This window comes from Aedes albopictus, chromosome 2, assembly GCF_035046485.1.
Source record: "Aedes albopictus strain Foshan chromosome 2, AalbF5, whole genome shotgun sequence".
Classification (NCBI taxonomy): domain Eukaryota; kingdom Metazoa; phylum Arthropoda; class Insecta; order Diptera; family Culicidae; genus Aedes; species Aedes albopictus.
Window position 1 is genome coordinate 501,380,916 of NC_085137.1, and position 17,116 is coordinate 501,398,031.

General features: G+C 37.7%; 1 protein-coding gene across 1 annotated transcript in view; it reads right to left on the bottom strand.

Annotated features, from left to right (window-relative positions):
* Positions 1-16,129, bottom strand: part of LOC109622561 (lachesin) — a 76,105-nt gene extending 59,976 nt beyond the window's left edge. Inside the window, exon 1 of the mRNA XM_020076957.3 lies at positions 15,170-16,129. Within this exon, the coding sequence (XP_019932516.3) occupies positions 15,170-15,707 (538 nt within the window). The 5' untranslated portion in view covers positions 15,708-16,129. The remainder of the gene's footprint in view (positions 1-15,169) is intronic.
* Positions 16,130-17,116: the final 987 nt, after the last annotated feature.

A 17,116-nucleotide genomic window follows, 5' to 3' on the forward strand; every position in this document is an offset into this window, starting at 1 on the left:
CATACACGAAATTTTCACATTATGGTTCGGTAAACGACCATTTTTTACCATGGACTGCGATTTTCACCGAATTTCTGTAAATCCAGTAGTCGGACATATACACGACAGCACGCGGGGTGTCAAAATATAACTGATTCTTTTTTTTTTAGTTGTTCCGTGAAGGTAATAACTAAACCCGAATAAAAAATACAGTAGAAAAACCGAACGTTGTATTGTAACAGTACTATTTAGAACCATATTTTTACAATAGACACCACTGTAAAAATAAAAATACAAAAACAATAAGATGTAATGAAGACACCATAGCGTGAATTGTAAATAAGATTTTTACAATATGCTATACGGGTTGTTAAGTATCGTAACAATATAAAAAAATATTTTTCTTCATATATATTTTTTTGCAAAACCATACATTTTATTGTTAATGAATTGTTCAAAATACTGATACGTGGGTTTAAATATACCGTACATTGTATGGTACATGAATAGTTTCAAACAATAAAATGTACCGTAAATAAATTGTTTTTAATTGTAATTTCACTACTGGTTATACATTTAATCAAATGGTTTTGGAATGGTTCTCTTTTGTTATGTTGTATTGTTTTACATTACATAAACCATATATTGTTATATTATCTTGTCATTTTCCTCCTGTTAATGGCACCTTAGGCTTACTAGATTTATTAGAATGCGCTTTGGGAATTCTCCAGAGCGTTTTGGATCACCCTTCATATATAGGATCGCCCACATCTAAGTCTGAGTAGTCTCTGATTGCATTAACAGTTGAAGCTTAGGCTCCCATGCCCCACCAGCTAGATAACCGGGTTTTGCAAACTAAGCATTATTTGTGGCAACACTTTGAGCGGCATGATGGAACTATGCCGAGCGCGCTAAGTGTTATTAAACCACTAATGTAGTTGCATGAAGTGGGTGACGAGGTACATAAGTATCATTACAGCGTGCTTAACCGTTATTGCAATATTAAGGCTCCAGTGAAGTTTGAAATACATAACCCATGAGAAAACTGTCAAGTTCGATTCAAATAAAGGTTAGGTTAAAAAGCGAACCCGCAGACGAACCTATATTAGAAGTCATTTCAGTGTTCAGTCCAGTCCATATGTTAAAGATGGCTCTACGTCAAAGATAAAGTTTGTCAATCGCATTTGATTCGATTGTGGTCGAAGGCAAGTTCACATGAGAGAAGAGGAGAAAACTCCCCTAAATGCAAATACCGAATGAATAGTGTTGAACTCATCGACTGATTTACGGTAATCTGACCTGAATCTTTCCGGGTTGGCCTACATTCGTATTTCTCTCATCGCACTCTACACACCTAGTTCGCCATATCTCTTGGACCCATGCTTGGACCTGCAGTTCTTAGGACATCTGGTTTACCACTGATTTAAACATGTTATTGACTTTAAATTGATGTTTCAACTTATTCACTTTTTTTTTCTTTCCTTTGCATCAAAAAAGTCACAAACATCAACAAAACAAAGCACGGAAAAAATCTTAGACTGAATAAATAATTAAAAATTCACGGAAAAAATAATGTTTCGGAAAAGTGAATGGTTCAAACGTAAGAAAAACAGAATGATATATTGTTACATAAAAATCCAATGTAAATGTATAGTATAACGAACCATTTCATTACAATACACTTTATTGTTGTTGGAACACTGTATGGTGCAGGAATGGTTTTCACTAAACACCCTATGGTTAGTTTTTATCCGGGAAGCTTAAGTGGAATCCAGCAAAACATTAGTAGTAGCAGGTGTTTTTTTGCCTGTTGTCTCTACCAGATTGAAGTGCCGGGACATCTCCGCATTGAAAATCGTGTAAACAAACAACTGCTTTCGTCCAGTGCATTGTTATATCTTGCCTTCGCAATGTGTACAGCTGAACATTGAAATAAATATTGCATTTTCAAACATATACAACAGACAACGTTTTGATTCTATTTTTGATTTGAGAGAACTAAAGACAGCACCGAAGAATTCAGTGACCCGTAAAAATCCAAATGAAAAATCACCGTACATTTGTAGAAATATCCCCGAAAGTTCTGTGAAACCAACAAAAATAAACAATCCACAGGAAACCTGTGAAACAAATCACCAAAACGGTCGGTGAATTTGACAGATGAGCATTTTAATCTTCACCAGGTCGTTGGATGAAACGAAAAATCACCGAACAGTTCACCGAAAAATCTGCTGTTGAGATTTCGGTGAAATTTCACAGAACTCTGCGATTTATTCTTAGTGTGTTAGTTGCTACTAAAGATTGATTTAGCTTTATTATAGTTATAGAGACTTTTAGCCCTTGGCTGGTTCGTCTCTTTGCTACTGAAGACCAAGAACACTCTGTGTCTCCACAACCAGCACGGATAGGGTGTTTGATAGAAGGGAAGAATTGGAGATCTGAGAGTCACTTTTGATTGGTGATGCGATTCATGGATAGAGGATTTTTATTGTATTTAATGTAATTGTGTGTTGATTACTATGAAGATGAAACGACACTAGTTCATTTCCCAAGAAACAAAATTAGCTGAATAACAGTTTCTTAAGCTAAAGTTTAAGAGTGGTTTGTTCCATCCTTGTTCAGTCAAAAAGTTTTGTTGTTAAGGTTGTTGTTGTTAAGTTGGCTGCATAACTTGTAGGCGTTTTATGAGGGACCGTCTATATAGATAGACAGTGATAGACATTCGTTTAGCCGAGACCAAAAAAATTTCAAAAAAAGGGTCAGGAAACTCATACAAAAGATTTTATGATAAAACTTTTTTATAGTAGTGATAGTATATCTAGTACTGTTTTATAAAAATGTGATACATCACACTTACATATATACTGAAACAAAAACGAGGGTAAAAACCTTTCAAATGTCATTTTTTGCCTAGACATTTGTTTAGCCGAGGTAAATGAAAAATTGGTTTTCAATAGATTTCTTTTTGCGATTTCGTGAGTATATTTCGAAGATATACCCCAAGGCATTTAGTTTATGACGTGTCTGCAAGATAATTGACCTTAAAAGTTTATTTATTTGTAAAATTCAGAGAAATATTATCAAAAAATGTCCCGATTAGGAGAAGTGATGATAAACAAATTTATTTAGGAAAAATGATTTCTGTAAACACTCAAACGTAAGCTAGATTAGCAGTTTTGAAAATATGGCACAGAATTATTGTTAGAAATGTTCAAATTATTGCATAAAATGTCATGAAAAAAATAAGTATATTGGGTTTTGGTCGGTTTAACCTTAAAATGGGATTGATAAAAGCTAAAATAAATAGTTCTGCGTTGAAATAAAGCCGTGCCCTAATGCCTGTGGAGTATACCTGTTTGATATTAGCATTACTAAATGAGTTATAAGACTGCTAAGTGAAAGAACTGTAAGAAGTGTCAGAAGATATGGTCAAACAATTGGCTTATTTCATTCAATTTGAAGAAATATATTATTAATGAGTCTTAGTTGTGAACCACATTCATTTTTAACATAATTTAATTGAAAAGAACGTCTTAATTATGAAACAAGTAGTTCATGCTAGAAATTTGAATACTTTCGGTGCCATTTCTCGAAATGTGAGCCATCCAATGTATGTTATTTCAGCCAGAATACAGTCTAGAAGATATTGGGAGATATGAGAAGACGTAATAGTAGTAAACGCTGTGATTTATGCAAGTTGAACCATCATATTTCATCAAAACAACACTTAAATACGTGATTTTTTGATAGTTTGTGTTATTTTTTTTCGTTAAAACATTGTTTTTCGTAAATTTTTAACCTGCACTCCTTATGAAACTTTCATCAGATTATTTTGAAACACTTCCGATTAAAATACCTACATCAACTCTAAATTTGGAAACATTTACAATATTATGACATATTTATATGAGATGCATGTAAAATTAATATGGCAACACTTCCAAAACGATCTAATTCATGATTTACAAGTCGATCTATAATGCAGGTCACCATACAAAATGATTTTGTTGGATATTTTTCGAAATTTGTTAGTTTTTTATTATGGAATTCTAATAATTTTACAGTTTGGCAAAACGAATGTCTAGGCAAAAAATGACATTTGAAGAGTTTTTACCCTCGTTTTTGTTTTAGTGTATATTTAAGTGTGATGTATCACATTTTTATAAAACAGTACTAGATATACTATCACTACTATAAAAAAGTTTTATCATAAAATATTTTGTATGAGTTTCCTGACACTTTTTTGAAAATTTGTTGGCCTCGGCTAAACGAATGTCTATCACTGTATGTACCACGTGGACAGAAAAACCGTTGTTTTAGACCTCCTCCCTCGGTCCCGTGCACAAGATATGAATTACGCGGACCGCGTAAAAAACCGCGTGAAAAAAAAACTTCAGTGCATCAATGTTACCACGTTTCACGGTAACTTCAAGGTGAAAGCGGATTGCATCCATCTGGTACCGTAATTTTTCATTTGTTTTTATCGAAACCAACGAACGAAACACATCCAAAAAATGTTAAAATGATCGATGACTAGAGAACAGAGGGAGAGAAGACGAAGATGTTACCTGAAAGCGGTTCGGCAATCCTAAATAAATTCGATTCTGACCATCGTCACACAGAAAAGGATCCCTTTTAAGGCACAGCTGTAAAAGTACCTGTTACCAAGGTTATTGCCTGATGGATAAATACGAAGAAATGGATATTTTCTTGACAGAAAACTAACAAAAGACCCCACGGCAAAGTAAACAATGGGCAAGACGCGGTTGGAAACCTTTTTCTTGAATCTCTTTTGAAAGAGCGAAGTGTTGTTTGCTCGGTTCGTGTCAAACTCTGTTCTCTGATCAAGATGTAATTTAACGGGCAAAACAGCACGTGGAATACATTCACAGCACTATACTGGCATTTTATTGAGTCCTGCCGTTACCGAATTGATAATTTACAAAGCCTTGAGCATTAGATTAACAGTAGACCCACTATGCATATGTATGTGGTATGTCACTATAAGTATGATCAGACGATCGCATCAAATTTGCCCATTTAATTCTCATCTATTCTCATTTTGATCGGTTAACCTACGATCATCAAACGACGATTAAATAGCAGTGAAATTATGTCACAAAAACATCACTTAATTGCTTCAATTAGCTAGCTAGCAGTTCTTTGCACACCATTATTGCCAGAGCAGCTGACGAAGCGAAGACAACCATTGACAACGGAACGAGATGGACGCGCCCACTTCGATCCGTATGTTCAAGTGTAAGTTGCTTGATCTTGGTAAGCCATGTGATGCGTCAGTTCAGCTTTTTTTCCGTTAGACATAGTAGTGCAAAACCATAGACCGGCGTATCGCAGCTTGCTTCGATTCTCCTCGCTGTAGAGAGCAAAAAAAAAGGTCAATCGTCATCAATCTAATCTGATGAGAAATTACTTTAAAACGGTAGCCCAAACAAAAGCGCGATCAACAATAAAATAAAACGGGAGTCTGTGTGCGCCGGAGGAAAGCCATCTCAACAATCTCCTATATATATGGCGACGGACGGATGGCAATCCCGCGTGACATGACGATCAATTTTTTGTCCCCTAGAGGAACATCATGCTGAAAAAAATGTCTGCCCTTTCGAACGACGAGTCACCACATTGCATTGCATTCTGGTGGACGCGGAGTCATCGACCGAAGAAAGACTATCATCATCAGCGGGACCGCTAGCTAGGCGCTACTGCTGGCTGAGCTGAACTCTGAGCTTCGATTCGATCGGATTGGAAATGCGCGCATCGGCTTTATTGTTGTGCACTTCTGTTGGGCTCAACTGGGCTAGAGAAGAATCCCGCGTGTTGCGGCGACGCGCAGCCAGAACCCAGAATAAATGCGCTTGATCACGATTAGTGATGCTTTGATGAGCCAAAGAAGTCGTCTGCGGCTGGACAGCAATACGACGATGTCGCATAGAGGACTGAAGCGGGTTGCCGGGAGAGGACAGAAGTAAACCGGTGTCCAGCTGACATCGTCACTACTGGGCGTTGTTAAGGTGAAACATCAAGAAATCCCTTCGTAATTTTCCATACAAACTTTAGAGCCACAAATCTGACGAACGAAGCATCGAATCAAGCCGTACTTGTTAATCTTGGCTTTGCTCACTTCCAAAAAGAGGCAGCTTTTCCAAATCGAGTGCATTTGTTTAGGAATTTTTAAGATTGGTGCTCTTGAAAACGTGAGTAGGGGTCCAAGCCGGCCATTGTGGCAGCCATATTTGTATCCTCTGATGTTTCTCCTTAACTGTTCAGATTAGAAGAACAGCAAGTTCATTCGAATGCCATGAAGTTGCTGCACGTGTGTCAGCGCCGCCGGATTAGAAGAGGGAATCTTAGTAGGCTTCTCCTCCAATATGTTATTCAAGGTTGATGTAAATGGCACTCATTTCAAGCGCTCTATCTGGAAATATTTGTATGCTCATTACCAATGGAATGGTATAGCTAGTAAATATTTCCGAAAGGAGCCTAAGAGGGCGTGGATCGTGACGTTTTTAACTATATTCTCTGAACTAACAATTATAGGGTAAGTGCTCCAATTATGGCTATAGTACCAATTATTCGCCATAGTTGATTTTCACCCTTTAACGATGTAAATCAACAAGAAAAAAAATATGGACAACAGATCCCGTTCTCAAAATATGGTTGCACTCATTTAAACTTCACATTTTGCTCAAATTATGGTAGGAATAAATCATTTTCCTTAAAATTTCGGCTTCCTTGCACCCTTTTTCGCCATAGTGTACCAGTTATGGCTAATCCCATAAGGAATGCATGCAAATATTGCGAAAAGGAACCGAAGTTAACAAATGTAGCCATAACTGGTACAGGGTTCCTATCATTGGCACACGCTTTAATAAATACTAAAGGTAGTTTTGGCTCCGTTTCTATATTTTTCCTGTAAAGTATGCTAGCTCAGCTATCTTTTAACATATTGGTGACATTCGTTGCTCTTCTTGTTATTTTTATAAAAATAGTTTTGCTTAGGTAGTGCCATAATTGGTACACTTACCCTACCTAAATTTTAGCGTGATAGCTGATCATTAAATCGTTAAAACCTATCTTAAGAGCGCCTTGTTCAACTTTTATACGGCAATAACGTTTGTTAGGTCTATTATTTTAAACGAAAGTGCCTAAAAACTGTTGTTTGATTCTTCATCACTACTATTAAAATTAGAAGTTAGCAATTGGGTTTATCTATTGAGGTTACAATTATATTCTAAAACCTATTTCACAATGTTTACATAATTCAATTTTTCTAGAGTTCATCGAAAATCAATGGACGGGCTTAGCGGTCTAGTGGCTGCCGCTTCTGATTCATTTTCAGAAGGTCCAGGATTCAATCCCTTGTTTGTCTCTATCCTCCAACTTCGAATCTTTCTATTTAATTTCTTCCTCCTCTCTGCATATAACTATAACAATCTATAATATACTATAACTCATGTATATACATTGAGTTGTCCAAAAAATGTCTCACGAAACCTTCTGTAAGCCTATCCATATACGGGAGAACAAAAGATGTTTACAAAGTTCTTACAAAATCTTAACACGAGGAATTTGAACACAAATCACTACCACACATGCATTTGGACTGGTCAGTATGTTCGTAGCCATCGTTAGAATCAGAAATGGGTTGAACAGGCCGTTTTCCTTCATTCCAACTTCCACAGTTAGTCGATCTATCATATAACGCCTACAAGTTATGCAACCAAGCAAACTGTGTCGCACCCACCCAGGTAACCATTAAGCACTGTTATTAGCATTATATAGGCCGTTGACCAGCTTTCCAGTGCCAACAAGCTCTGTAAGAGGTTTTCAAATGCTTCCAGGCCCTGTCAATCGTAAGCCCTAATATGACCATATAACGGTATATAACGCTAACTTTTGGTGCTTGTTAACCCTGTGCAGTGCTGAAAAATTCATTTCGCCATATCTAAATTCAATCACCTACAGCTCATTTTAGAAGCTGAACCTGATAATATGGTATATGAAAAACTTGTGCGGCTAGACCAGTTCTGCAAGAAAGTCACGAAAAAACCGCTATTTTTCGAATATTTAAGGTAAATGTCACGGACTACCTTCGAAAAATGCAAATGATATTCACCGTGTAATTTACATTCACCTCGTGGAGAGTTGCTTTCGCAGCTCCCTCACGATTTTGGCATGCGTGTGCGACCTCTACTCTATTCGGCAAACTTGTAGACAAAACCACAAAGCAAAAGTCGTCCATACATCGTTTCTTGAATGCACGCTTCTGAGCTGAGAAAATAGCAAGTGAGTGTAATTCTTTGCAAGTGAGTGTTCCCATCCTTGATCTCAATTTCATCTAGAATTGTCGATTGATATTGACACTTCGCAACACACGATTACAATCAGCACTGGAGCTTCACAGATTATTCCAGTAAGTTATGTAAGATTCACATATATGTACCACAAAAAACGGATCATGACCCATATGATTCCTATAAGGGCAGTTTTTCTTTCAGGATTTCCATCAGAAATTATCCCAGATGCCCCTGTATAAATTATTCCTGAAATTTCTACAGGGATCGCTTCAGGAGTTGTGTCAGGTATCAGAGTTTCTTGAAGAATTCATTCCGGATGTGTGATCATTTTCAAAATTCCGGGGCCGGATCACAACGTTTGAGGCCATACAGTCCCGGACATTAAGTCGCGTTTTTTTACGAAATAACGTCCATCCAAACTTTTGGATGGTCATAATATCCTATGTGCCTTCTTTCCTTGGACTTCGTGGCGTATCTGCAAGTTCGGACGTTATGCCCCGAAAAAATGCACCATAAAGTCCTGGGACTTTATGGCCTCGGACGTTATGATACTGCGCCCTAAATTCTTCCAGTTGTTCCCTCTGAGATTCACCCAGATGCTCCTTTTGAAATTTCTCTAGGAATTCCTCCGTGGCTTTATTCATTCGTTACAACAGAACATGAATACTGGATTTTTTCTTCCTGAGGATTTATTCTATGAATCGTTTTCAAGTTTCTTTTCGGATTCTTCTTGGAGTTCCTTCTCCCAGCAGTTTCTTCTGTAATTTCTCCAGGTTTTCTTCCGGGAGTCCTGCAGGACTTTCTTCTGCAATTCATTCAAAACTCGATTTTGGATTCCACAAAAAGCTTTTGTAAAATCTGCTCCACAGTGACCTTTGTAATAAAGAATGTACCCAGCAAAAAGTCGTCGTCAAAAATGCCCTAATGCAATATTCTCTGTATACGCATTGCATTACCTAATGAATGCAAAATTAGTTTCGGATAACTATGTCCAAAAGTTCAATACAGACGTCAAACGAAAGGTACGCGCATTTCAATACAACACATTGAATTGACTGATTTTGATTATGTTGTTTTTTTTTACTATTTCTTAATTTTACAGGCCCATACGCCCGAAGGCTTAACGGTGCCAATAAAACTTTTTTTTTATTTTGAATTAGACAAACTGACAGAGTCACGGCCACTCTGAGGCTCTTGAATCCCACACAACTTCTTCTTTTCCTTTCCGCGCTTAGTTGACCTTTGGTCAACAAGCTATGGAAAAAGCGATTTACTGGTCGGTTGTCCGTTTATCCCTTTCATAACACTACTATTCCGTTGAGTACCTTTTGCTGTGAACATTCTTTATCTCCTAGATTTCCTACTGGGTACCCTTCAGAAATTCCTCCGGGGAATCCTCCAGCTATTCATTCAAGGAAACCTCCAGAAGTTCCTTCCGGAAATCTTTCTTCTTTCTTCGAACCCTTCGGAAGTTGCTTTCGAAAATCTTCCATGAGGTTTTTTTTCCTGGGAATGCAACAGAAGTTCCATTTGCGAATCTGACGTGTTTTGCTAGGAATCCAGGAGTTAATTGCGGAAATCTTGCAGAGATTCCATTTGAAATTCTTCCAAGAGTTTTTCAAGGAATCCTACAGGAGTTCCCACTATTGCTGGATTACGATTATACTGGTACAGGTATATCTCGATTTAGTGAACCGTCGATTACATAAACCTTAGATTTTATGTACTTCGATTTTATGTACATTTTATTACATGTTTGATAATGGTAAAATTTCTAATATCCAATCAGTTCAAAACTTGCAGTTTGTATTATAATGTCTTATAATACAGGGGTTTTCGGCCTTTTGACACACGGAGCACTTCATATCAATAAGTTGTTTTGTGGAGCACCCATCCTCATGACATACTTAGTTTTATATATTTATCTTAATTTCATACCTCTCTTTCTGACATATTTTTTTACAGATATCTCACACTTTTTTACTGATACCTTACACACTAAGATTCACATGTTCCAGCTCAATAATTTTTGCACTGAGTTCAGTATTTTTTCCATCTTTTTACTGAGTTTTCAACAGCAGATTTATCTCGGTACACTCGGTAATCGTATTTACCGTTCACCAGTTACGATATATACCGTGTATCAGCAACTTTTGACAGTTTATTATCTGAGCTCGGTAACTGATTTACAGAATATCCGCAAAAAAAACAACCGAGCATACCGAGTTAAATCTGCTGTTGAGAACTCAGTAAAAAGATGGGAAAAATACTGAGCTGATCTTAGTGTGTAGCAATAATGACAACATTTTTGGCGGATTTATGCAATCTGCCCATTCGCCAGACTCTTTCTCAAAGTTTTCAAACAAAGTTTTTTTTAACATTTTAACTTTTCAACATTTCTCATTTCTCAAGTCATGACTTCCTCACCGAGAATTGTATACAATATATTTTAATATATTCCTGATTATAATTATAGTATATTCCTGATTAATTATAATATATTCTTGATATTTTTGGTAAATGCCTTACACTATCTTGCCATCCATTCAGCTGATTGAATTTTAAAATTTGTAGCAAGTTCCATAGAAAGGTGATTGTAATGCTTCGGCAAAATTAGTCAAGTTTCCCCGATTCCAGCACCTCCTCACTGGTACATTTCCATGGATGAATTCCTGGAGGATTATCTGGAGGAACCGCTTGAGCTGCTTCTGAAAGAATCCCTTCTGAAATTCCTGGAGTAATTCTAGGAACATTGGAGAAGTCTCTAAGGATGTTTCCGTACAAAAAATGCCAAAGAAATTGAAGAAACACCAGGAAACCCCTGGTGGAATACCGAACAAAACCTCTTGGAATGTTTTTGAAAAAACACCTGCAGAAATCCCCTAATAAAAATTCTTTTACATTTTTTAATGAATTTCTGAAGGAATCCAAGGAGAAACTCCTAGAGGTACGCTTGGAGGAATTTCTGATAAAATATGTACATCTCTGATGAAATCTACGTGTAAATTTCTGCAGGAATCTCAACAAGAATGTCTTCCAGCCTTTCCATAAGAATCCTTGTAAAAGTCACTGAAATAATCTGTAGAACAATTTTTGAAGGAATCCTTGGAGAATATTCTAAGACTTTCTTAAGAAATCCTAAGAGCAATTTCTGAAAGCGAAATGCCTTGAAGGAATATCTGAAGGAATGTGAAGAAATCTTGAGAATTTCCTTAACAATCTCTTTTAGAATTTCTAAAGCAACCCTTGAAGAAAATTCTTCGGAAAGCTTCTGAAAAAATTGAAGGAGTTCCGAATTTTGATTCTCAATGTATCCGTGAATCATTTTATGAAAAAAAATCATGGAGTATTTTTGAGAAAGTTCAGGGAAGGCTTTCTAGAGGATTGCTTTGAAGGTTTATTGGGAGAATTTATATAAAAAAAAATCTGAGGAAATTCGTAGAAGAATTTTTGGAACTGCCAATGCAAGATTTTCAAAGGAATTCTTGAAGTATTTTCTAAAGGAATCCATGCAACGTTTTCGGAAGCTATCCGTGCAAGACTTTCTCAAGGAGTTCTTGGAGAAATTTCTGGAGGACATTCTAAAGTCTAAAGGAATCCCTGGAAGATTTTGTGGAAGAATATCTGATCGAATTTCTAAGATCTCCTGGATGATTTTTATAGAATATCTCTGAGGAGTTTCTCAAGGAGTACCTGAAAGGATTTCTATAAAAATCTCTGGGAGATTTTTTCAGGGACTCGTGAAAGGCTTTATAAATAAATCCGAGAATGGATTTCAATAAGGGGCCATGACAGAATTATCGAAAATTCTGTGACGGTTTTTCAAAGTAATCCTTGGAGAAATTTGTAACGAAATCTCTTGGAGGAATATCAGGAGATATTCCTAAAGAAATTTATTAGTCGAATTTATAGTAACAGCAATGGGAAATTTTCTGAAAGTATCTCTCGAAAATTTTATGGAGGAACCCCTAGGAGAATTTCTATAGGAATCCCTGCAAAAAATTCGCGAATGGATTTCACAATAATTTTTTTAAGAGCCCTGAAGAGATCTCAGAAAGATATTCTGACAGAAATTCAGATTTTCGACAAAACAAAAATCCTGGGAGCAATTTCTAAAGCAAACCCCAGTGCAAATTTTGGAATAAATTCTTGGCAGATCAGTTGAGAGAATGCTTGAAGGAATTTCCGAAAAAATCGGAATTTCGGGAAAAAAATCTAGAAAATTACCGAAAAAAAGGGTAATTCTTAGAAGGATTTTCTAAAGAGATCCTTGGAGGAACTCATACTCAACTTTCTAACACAACTCTTTGTGAAACTTTTGGAGGAATCCCTAGTGTCATTTCTATAAAAAATGGAAATTGCTATTGTAACTCCTGCTGAATTCCTTGGAAGAATTTCCAAAGTAACCCCGGTACATTTTTTTTTACTTTTGAAACATTTTCCGAAAAACTCTGACAGTTTCTGAAGGCATCGTTGAAAGTTTTATTCATGCATCAATTCATGGTTATTAAAAATATAAAGGAATTTCAGAATTAAATCATACAAGATGCTATGAAAGAATTGTTTTTTTTTTGTTTCTCTCACTATTCACGAGATTTTCTGTCGTAGGCAAGAAAGATTTCATTGTGGAATTTGTAGAATAAGAGGAATTTATAAACAAATCCCTCAAGAAATTTTCCGAATGAATCCATGGAAGATTTTTTTCCATCCTTAAAAAAGTTTTTGACCGAACACTCGGACAAATTGGCTTCTTTAGCGTTGTTGAGATAATTTCATATTCTGAATCTGCATGCCAAACTGAGCCGAAATCCAAATTTTCATGAATTTTGGTGCCCGGGAACCTATTTAAAAATCAATTTGAAGTTTGTATGGGAGCGATTTGTCGAATCACCCCTCGTCGCATTTTGTACTGGGTGAAGCTGTCAAACAGTTACCCAGCTGTCAAAAGGTGATTTTGAAAAATCTCTTTGAAATTGATTTTAGGTACCAAAATAACGTTCTAAAAATCTGCAAAAAACCATAGTGGCTCAGAAAAAGGTGCTCTTTCGTATACAATAAAAAAATCGATACATTTTTCTTAATTTAAAAACCCAATTTCCAAATGATTATTTTTAAAGATATTTTAGAAAAATTTTAGAAGAAATTTTTGGATTTTCTAAGGGAATCTTCAATAGAATCTACAAACGAATGCCTAGATAAATTTCAGAATAAATTTTCAGAGGAATTTCTGAATAATCCCAGGGCGAATTTCTCAAACAACTGGGTCTCTGAAATGATTTGTGAAAAATCATGGAGGACTTGGTGAAGCAGTTCATGCCAGATTGTGACACTTTTGGACACTTCTGGAGGAACGCATGGAAGATTTTTTGAAATAATTATGATTCTTGTGATTATTTGATTAAGAAAGTTTCTTCGGGGACCGCCGTAATAAAATTGAGTTCACCTACTTTTATTTAACACCGCGGATATGCAACAAAAGGCGACCGAGCAGATAGCGGTACTCCGAGCCTTTTATCGAAAACTCAGTTTTCATATGTTTTGGTCAGTGAAGAGAATTGTAAGACAAAAGAGGCACAAAACAAGCAACAAAGAAGGTGCGACGATAAGTCTTTATCCCTGCTGGTGACAGATAATGACATGATCTCGAATTTTTTGATGCAGACAAAACGGAAACTGAATTTGTTGCGTACTTTTCAACTCGTGAATAATCAATTATTGCTAACCTAAAGTCGAAACTGTTTGATGATATAGCTTCACCAGAGTTGCAGTGTTTACCGACTCGAAGTTACCGTTCGAAAATCGCAATGCAAGGCTTAAAAATCTTTAAACTCGTGGTGTACGATGTTAATCCCATTATTTTCAAGTTGGGACAAACTTATGTCGCATGGGTTGTTTTGTCGCAACAAATACAGGTTGCGACATTGTCATTATTATTGCGCGATGGTTGAATTTTGATTCACTGGTTTTGGTACATTTTGGTATACAATTCAAATTGCGATTTTATGTAAATTCGATTTTAAAGACATTTCGAAAATTGAAATGTCCACTAAATCGAGGTATACTTGTATACTTCTGACCGTTCCAGAACACGAATGCAAAATCAGTCAGTTATGGCAAGGAAAGCTCTCAGTTAATAACTGTAGAAACAATCAAAGAACACTGTGAAGTAAGATCTGTCCCTGTTGGGATGTTACGTCAAGAAGAATAAAAAAATGTAAAATTGTATAACCTTAAATAAAATCTAATAATCTGAAGCAAGCATACATTGAACAAACTCAAAGAACTTACTAAGCATAGGTACGGAGTTGCATTGCAACTGCAGCATCAATATCTCAATTACACAGTCACATCACACTTTCCATTGTAAACCACTACTACAACATCGGTCGCGCAAAACACAGAACAACTTCACTTTGGCGGCGGGTGGCTACGAACAACCATACATACACGACCCCATGCATGTTATTGTATGAATCATCAACCGCGCTGCGCAACGAGACTCTCGCTCGCTCGCATTCATTCGCCACCACCTCATCTAATGATTCAACAATAAATTCAGCAAACCCCATCCATCCCATCGCCGTCGCAACCATCGCCGCCAACTTCGATTAACTCTTTTGTTCTGCTCTCTGTCGCATAACTGCACGTCTCCAGAAAGTACAACACACAACACCGAGGCCTACTATGCTTCTTCTTGGCTTTGTTCGACGAAGAAATGGGCCCCGTTTTCCGTTCGTTGAAGAAGATCAACACTACTATGGGAAAAGGAATTGAGAAGCACTTCTCCGGCCATTCGTGATATGAGCTAGCATGATGGATTGATGGATGGACGGACGCACGGATAGAAAGATTTGGATATAATTGTTTACACTAACCTGTTGGCAAGATAGCGTTGTTCTCGCGACGCCAGGTAATCTGTGGCGACGGGTAGCCCGAGGCGTAGCATTCCATCTGAACGGACTGACCTTCGGACACGACCAGCGACTGGGTGGAGTTGTCGGAGATGATGGGCGGGCGACGAACCTGAAGTTCGACGTCGGCCGTGATCTTGTTGGTCACCGAGAGCACCACCTGGCACTGATACACTCCGGCATCGGTTTCCTGGATATCCTTGATCTGCAGGATGTAGCTGGACGAGGACGGATCGAACCGGAGCGAGAAACGGGAGTCCTTGAGAACGAGGGCGCTGCCCGTCGAGAGGAACACTACATCGGACCGGTCCCGGCCCGTTTTGATCCAATGGACGGAGTATTCTTTGGCATACTGGACGGAACACTCGAGCTCGACCGTACCTCCGATGTCCTTAATCTGTTCCTGAGTAATGTACGAAATGGACGGAGTTCTCTGGGCAACGCAAACAAGTGGCAGCAGCACTCCAATCACCACAAACGCATTCAACTTGACTCGACTCATCTTCACTTCACTTTCCAGAGGTCACTTGCACATAAAATCGTTATTCTGTAATCCCAAAAACTATCCAAACTTCCTAAAATCCTAATTTTAAATCAACGAAATCTTCGAGACTCCTCCAAGCTTAAATCACCACACCCTGATGGTCGTCACCTTATTTTCTTATGTTTGTCGACGCGCGGCCACTTTAAGCTAGTATTGATGGAGAGGTAGCCAACTAACGACTTATAAATACAGAGAGGCTATTAAGCGTCTCACAAGCACACGGAACCGCAGCAGGCTGCTCACAGATTCGCGGTATTTCAATGTAGACGGCGGCGGACTGGACACCGAGCGAACCGTTCGAGTCGACGAGTAAACTTCTAATGAATGATTCCATCCAACGTGTACGAAACGGAACCACTACTCGCAAGCTTATTCGGTTTGCTCGGTTCTCTCGTATCCGTTGGATATGTGGGACGTCCGTCGTCAGTCGGTCGGTGCGGTTTGTTTGGATCTGCTTCCCATATCTACGCAACACAGGCGCATAGCAGGCGGTCGATGTAGGTATTGTGGCAACGGCAGCATGCTTTATAAGCTACACGTGAAAAGCCTTTCTCATACTTATCGTAGCAAGCGATGCGTTATAAAAGCTTGTTTGCCTGCAGGGGGAAAAGGGATGGATTGTTTCAGGTGTCCGGTTGAAGGAGAAAGATGGAGCGATGGAAAACAGAAAACATTCGAAAGGTGTATGTATGTTTGTGGCGTTTGTGGGTGATTAATTTATGCACTTAACAACGGCTAAGGTGTGTGCGGGATTAGCTTTTAACATGAAAGTTTTCAATAAGTTTGCTCCATTCAAGCTGGAAAGGTGAGATAATGAGAATGAGCAGTAGAGTGGGTCATCGGAGCCGTTTTCTCGGTTTTCTCAGATCAAAGGTTTTTTGGTTCCGTTTCGGGTCCTGAGTATCTTTGCAAATTTTGAGCACGATCGGTTGCGTCTACACTTTGCGCATTGCAATTGAAATTTGTATGGGATTTTGTATGGGAAAACATACTTTTTTGCATTTTTATTATAAGTTGGAAAAGTTTGTCTGGTACTACTCGGTTTTCGGAAATCAATCATTTGTCACTGGGGCTGCCTTTACTACCCAACTAACAATCACTCATTTTACAAGCACCTTTACGACGACGAATTGATTCAGCATGATGCTGAATAACATTTGAATAATTTTCAGTCACAACCTTTGCTCGGGTTTTGTTCACACAAATTTGGAGAAACTATAAAGCATAGTGTTGTGTACCAACTGAACTGTTTGTTGTAAAACCGTTTTACAACTATATAGTAAAGCTGTTATTCAGCTTTAGCAAAAATGATTAAAAATAAATAGAATGCATTTTTTTTTAATTTCCACGAGAGTTTATGATTGGAA